The 6,633-nt window shown below is 44.6% G+C and overlaps 1 protein-coding gene across 1 annotated transcript; it reads right to left on the reverse strand.

Annotated features, from left to right (window-relative positions):
* Positions 1–3,127: 3,127 nt before the first annotated feature.
* LOC146809820 (uncharacterized) lies at positions 3,128–5,566 on the reverse strand. Its single transcript, XM_085614388.1, has one exon. It carries the CDS (start codon positions 5,564–5,566, stop codon positions 3,128–3,130), a length of 2,439 nt encoding a protein of 812 aa, XP_085470514.1.
* Positions 5,567–6,633: the final 1,067 nt, after the last annotated feature.

A 6,633-nucleotide genomic window follows, 5' to 3' on the forward strand; every position in this document is an offset into this window, starting at 1 on the left:
CAGGCCATTTAAGACCAGAGCTCGCTTGTATTTTTGCCAACTTTAATTTTAACGTGCCATTATAGCACTCTACTAGTCCAGCTGATTGGGGGTGATTTGCAGCGTGAAATTTTTGCTGGATACCTAGCCCCTCACATACTTTCTTCATCACTCGACCCACAAATTCACTCCCATTATCACTCCAGACCATTCTCGGCATTCCAAACCTAGGGAAAAATTATTTGGCAAGGGCTTTAGCTGTGGATAAGGCAGTGTTGTATTTTAAGGGACATGCTTCTACCCATCTTGAAAAGGCACAAACAACAACGAGTACGTATTTCAAATTGTTGCACCTTTCCATGTGGATGAAATCTAGCTGCAAAACCTCAAACGGATACGTTGGAGGCGCAAAATGACCAGCTGGAGTTGGGGTTCCCCTACCAGGATTGTATTTCAGACACACCATGCAATTCTTGACCACATTCTCTGCACATTTAGGAATTCCAGCATTTTGCCATACTGGAGCCAACAACTTACAAATCCCTTTCACACTGATATGGGCCATTCCATGAGCCATTGTCACCACTGCAAGCACATACGCATCGGGTAACAACCATCGCTGATCTTCTGACAAGTCAACCCAACAACCATTTTCATCCAATTTACCCGTACTTTCTCTCCACACATTCAACTCTTTCTCTGAAGCTTCAGCTTGAAGAGACTTCACACTCTCTATCGTATCTTCACACATTCCAACATCACCAACCCATCTTGCAGGGCCTGCAACATACATTCGATTCATCACATCTTTTGCTGTTTCTTTTGCGATTTCGTCAGCAAATGCATTACCACGACCAACATCATCAGTAACCTTCTTGTGTGCACTGCATTTCACAATCGCAACTTGTAACGGCAAGGTCAGTGACTCAAGAAGTTCATTCACCAACTGACCATGCTGAATCTTAGCTCCATGCGAAGTCAGGAACCCACGTTCTTTCCACAATCGTCCAAAACTATGGGCCACACCAAACGCATACTGGCTGTCAGTATATATGGTCACTTTCATTCCTTTCGAGAACACACACGCTCTCGTAAGTGCAATCAACTCTGCTGCTTGAGCTGAATTATGTGGTATACGGGCAGCTTCAACAATCGTATGCAAAGTCGTGACAGCATATGCTGCAGTCGTATCACCATTCGGAAGCTTGAAGCATGAACCATCCACCCATAAGGTACCATCACACTTTACAAGAGGAGTATCTTTAAGATCTACTCTCCCTTTCGTTTCTTCTTCTGTCCTAAGAAAACAATCATGCTGTTCAACATCATCTGTCTCTACTGAAATCGGCAATAACGTGGCTGGATTCAACGTATTGCACCTCTTTATGTGCACATGACTCGCTAACAGTGTCAACTCGTAACCTGACAATCGAGCACTAGTTAAGTGCTGTGTCTTGGTCCTGTTTAACAACGTGTCCACTGCATGTGGAACCATCACAATCAACATATTATTCATCACTAACCCAGCAGACTGTCGAATAGAAACAGCTGCTGCCGCTGTGGCTCTCAAGCAACTGGGCAATGCTTTAGCTACCGGATCCAAAGTCGATGAAAAATACGCGCATGGACGCTGCTTGTCTCCAAAAGACTGTGTCAGCACTGACAATGCACAACCCTCTTTCTCATGGACATACAGTGTAAAGGGCTTACTGTAGTCGGGGGTACCCAACACAGGAGCCGAACACAATGCATTACGCAATTCGGAAAAACTTTTCTGACAATCTTCAGACCATGGAACGGGATTCGGTGTATCTTTACAGGTCAAAGCTACCAAAGGTTTGGCCAGCAAAGAAAAATTCGGTATCCATTGTCTGCAGTATGATGTAATGCCCAAGAAAGCACGTACTTCTCTCTGTGTCCTAGGCACACTCAATTTTGCAATTGCCTGAATTCTTTCTGGGGTCAGTTTCCTTCCCTCCTTCGATAAGAGATGACCTAAGTAGGTCACTTCTTGTCGACAATATTGCAGTTTTGAAAGAGACACTTTGTGATGTAAATCAGACAAATGACGCAACAACGACAAGGTGGCTTCTTTACAAATTTCCTCAGTATCTGCAGCGATTAGCAAATCATCGACGTATTGAATAAGGGTGGCGCCATCAGGTAAAACAATTGCATCAAGCTGTGTTTTTAAAGCCTGACTATATATTGATGGACTTTCACAGTAGCCTTGAGGAGCGCGTTTGAAGCGGAAGCTTCGGCCTCCTAAACTGAAGCCAAAAATATCCCTGCTCTTCTCGGCAATCGGGATGCTGAAGAAAGCATTCTTCAAGTCAATCACCGAGAACCAAGCGGCGGAAGCTGGAATCATAGTCAATAGGGCAGTGATATCAGGTACAACTGGAAACTGTGGCACAACTATTTTATTGACCTCTCTAAGATCAATCACGAACCTGTAAACAGGTGGCTGAGAAGGGTCAGTACGTTTCAAGACAGGCAGAACAGGACTATTACAAACGTTGCCTCTTGTCTCTTCGATTACATCCTTTTCAATCAAATCATAAATGATCGCTAGCAACGCCTTTTCACCTTCACTAGAGATCTTGTATTGTGGAATGCGTGGCAATTTAACATTGGCTTTCAATGTCACAACATATGGCGGTATTTCCAAAAGACCCACATCATTAGGACCAGTAGCCCAAAGAATATCAGGAAGAGACGACAATTCTGCCGGAAGTTTATCCTTCGACAAATACATTGGAGAGATCACTTTCCTACCCAGTGTAAGTTGTACTCCCGAAGGAGAACAATATAACGTCGCGTACAATCTTTTCAACAAATCCAATCCTAACAAGTTTTCACCACAACCTGTCGTCAGAATAAGGGGTGCTTCCAATTCACAAGGTCCAACAGAAAGGGACATAGGACTAGAAATCGGGTTCCTAACCGGGGCGCCAGAAAAACATACTGAAACATTCGTCTCGCCAGACAAAGGTGCGCCAGGGAGTTTTGAGTGCATAATAGAACTCTTTGTAGCACCAGTATCCAACAGAAAAGGCTCTGACACACCTGATGTAACCACCTTAACATATGGCCCACTCTGATCTTCTGGAACTGAAACAACTCCCTCTCTTTGTCTATGGCTGTCCTAGCAATCGTTATCTTCGATATTCTCATCTTCTGTATAGTAATCGTCAGCATAGTACTGAGCCGTCCTACCAGACGCGTTATTCTGCTGGTCAAAACTATTCATTGAATTCTGAGGCGGAAGGGAACGCGCGTTCTGGGGGACACTTCCACGTCCTCTACCTCTAGGAGCTTGTTGAACACCTCGACCTCTTGCGCCAGAAGCACCATTCGTACGCTGTAACAAAATAGGACAACTATACTTGAAATGACCCTCTTCTTTACAATATGAACACTGATTGGGACCTATAGGAACACGTGGTTGAGAATACTCGAACCTTTGCGAGTTTCTCTGAAACTGTTGAGGTTGCTGATAGTTACTCTGACCACCACGTGGCGGATACACCTGTTGTAAAAGAACCTTCGTCTTTAATTCTTTAGTTTTCTTTTCTGCTCTATCCTTCTCATCTTTATCCCTATTTTCGTAGTACTGTGCAGTAGCCAATATTTGTGCTGACGAAGAAACGGCCCAAGAACTCTCTGAATCTTTCAATTTCTTACACAGCTCGGGAAGCAAATTGTGCACAAACTTGTCAACGAACAACTGTTGACCACCTTCTGTACTCATATCTTGACCACTGTGGTCGATAAACGTTTCTTCAAACCTGGTGAAGAAATCAGACACTGTTTCATCTTTGTTCTGCTTACACGCAGATAATTTATCCCAATTCACACACATCGCAGGCATTAAAGTCTTCATGTAAGTAATGATCCTAGCAGGAAGTTCTGCTACCAAAGGCTCAGGCTTGGCACCACCAACTTGTCTATCATTTGCAGTACTAATATTAGCCCATGTGTCACCTAATTCTTGCGCGTGATCTGTATGGCGAATCAATCTCCACAAAGGCTGTGGAACAACATTCCCAAATAATATGTCTATGTCAGCTAAATTCATAAAGCATGAGTCTGCAGTCTGTGATAATTCCTTATAATACCCTGCAGGGTTTTTACGGGGGTCAGGCAAAGTCTGCTTAAGGGCTAAAACTTCAGCTCGCTTCCAAGGAACATGTACCCAAACACGCTGAAAATGAGCTGGAGCAGCAACAATGTTATTAACGGCATCAGCCGCAACGGCGTCCTTCCATACCGGAGGGACTTCTCTCATTGGGTACTGTCGCACTTTTTTTCTAACTGAGGAGTCAGGCTCAAACAGTGATTGGGAAGGATCCTTATTCCCAAAGGACAACAACGTCGTAACTGCTTTCTCAACATCGGAACCCACAATCGCGCCCTTTGAAAACTCAAACCGTACACGGCACAACTCAGGCGGATTTGTTTCCAAATCATTATCCTCCAATTCCTCACAAAGGAAAGCACACATTTTCTCAAAAACGTATCTTTGTTTCGGTGCTTCCCATTGACGGAAGACATCCATAACAGACTCTACATCATATTTAAAAGGGAAAGTAACCCATTTACGCGCCATATGGTCAAACGCTTCTCTCTCTCGAGAATCAGGCAGTTGACTACGCGACTGCTTACGCTCCGAACCAGGGGTCAAACCAGATGACCCGAAGAGAGGAAATATAAGGCTAGAAACAGTATCAGTCATTTTCTGTCGGATAGAAGGAGAAGTTGACAAAAGAACAGGAGGAAAAACAGAGGGAGGCAAGGCAGACGCAGATGCAGACTCAGAGGCAGTATCAGGAAAAACACCAGAAGAGGCAGTCGATGTAGTAGACAAAGTCGTAGGAAGTACAGATGGAGCAGGTAGCAAAGTCGGCGGCCCTTGAGGGGGCTGCGCCATAGGAGTAGGAGCCAACTGAAGAGGAGCTGGCGGATGTGGAAGAACCTGAGGCACAATAACCGGAAGTTGCACAACTAAAGGTTGCGGAGGTGCTGTAGCACTCTGCGCATAAGGGGGTGGCGAACTCAACAAGTGTGACATTAAAGGATCTTTCTCAATTTCTTTTGCTGCATCTTGCTGAAGAAGCGGCAAAACTGGATAACATCTATCGATCACCATTTTAAGTTGCCTGTGCAACTGCTCACTCATCTGTTCTTCTTCATTATCTTTAAACTGCATAGCAGCTTGCATTATCGAGATACCCTTTTCTCTTTTATTTCTCTTTGCTAATTTAATTTCCTTCTGTTTGGCTTCCTTACGCCATAGGCGGAAAGAGTCAAACATCGCCGGCCGGGCTTTCTTCTTAAAAAGTTTAACCTCCAGATTATCCAGAATTTCTGTGTCAAAACTACCACATTGGGGCCATTTTAAAACACCATCTTTCCTGGTGTATCGGATCCATACTTCATTATATGTGATGGGGCCTACGCCATGTTTCACATATAGTTCATAGGTTGGAATTCCAATCGGAGGAACCGGACACGAATACTCCAATCGGGAATCCCTATTACAACCAAGACAAAACAAATTTCCAAGTCTGCTAAAACCAGGCATCTTCGCTCTCTAGTCTAGCTTCAAACTTCAAAGGATTATCGAATACGATAGTCTCGTGAATACACGAGTCCCTCGGCTTTGGTACTTGCAAGTTCCAAATCAAAGATCTCAAGGGGATACCAAACTAAGAACCAAACTAAGGACTGGGAGACGCTCCACTTATACTTAACTGAGGTATCGATGACGTCACCAGAAGACTCGTCTATCGTTTCGCTCTACCAAACATCAAGGGTCCAAAACAGGGCGATAGTCAGGGCAGCAGTCCTTCGTAGCCGTCGGGAAGCGGGGAACCTCGCAGCAAAGACTTTCGGACCACGTCGACATGCAGGGGTCGATGAAGTGGCGGCCTTCCTCCAGAATTTTCACACGAAGCTCCTCACGAACCTCTGGCTTGGACCGGTACCGCTGAAATCGCCCTACGTTGGGCGCCAACTGAAGTACTGGGTTTTTCAGAACCCAGCGGTGCCAGGGAACACACCCTAAGACTTCGAGTTCTTCCTGGTTCAGACTACAGAAACACAGAGTCTTCCTGGTGAAGTCAAAGATCGTATTTATTGGCTGCAACCAGTAACAGGTATCCTAGAAGTACAACACGGTGTATATTCTCAGGAGACTGCTCAAACTTACAAAGCCAGCCTTCTCTTTTATACAAAATATTATGCTTTAGGCAAACAAAATTTTACAGTTGACTATTCACATATTTTCACTACAAAGAAAAAGTCATGATGACAAGCCCATATTTCAGTTTGTCCAGCCCTCAATTAATTACCCGACAAGGCTCAGTACTTTCATCAGATATCGACGGACCCCCAATAAAAACGAGCCCCTCCTCCTCGTAAAGCAAGTCATAAAGTAAGAAACAGGGACAGGTGTGTGTAAGATTAGGCATGGTTTGTGTGTGATGAAAGGTTTTATGATATGTTGTGCCTTGATACTAATCTCATTCGGCCACTGGGAAAGGAACTGGCTGAACAGGTTTGGCTTTAGGCAGTGGAGTCAGCTTGCCCAGGTCACAGAGGAGTCAGCAAAGGTGTATGTGTCCTTCAGACTCGATTTTTGGCCTAGCA

The sequence above is a fragment of the Triturus cristatus genome, chromosome 7 (assembly GCF_964204655.1).
Source record: "Triturus cristatus chromosome 7, aTriCri1.1, whole genome shotgun sequence".
Classification (NCBI taxonomy): domain Eukaryota; kingdom Metazoa; phylum Chordata; class Amphibia; order Caudata; family Salamandridae; genus Triturus; species Triturus cristatus.

Bases quoted from the DNA above. Each gene is read 5' to 3' on its own strand.
- LOC146809820 (XM_085614388.1), bottom strand. From the start codon at position 5,566: ATGCCTGGTTTTAGCAGACTTGGAAATTTGTTTTGTCTTGGTTGTAAT.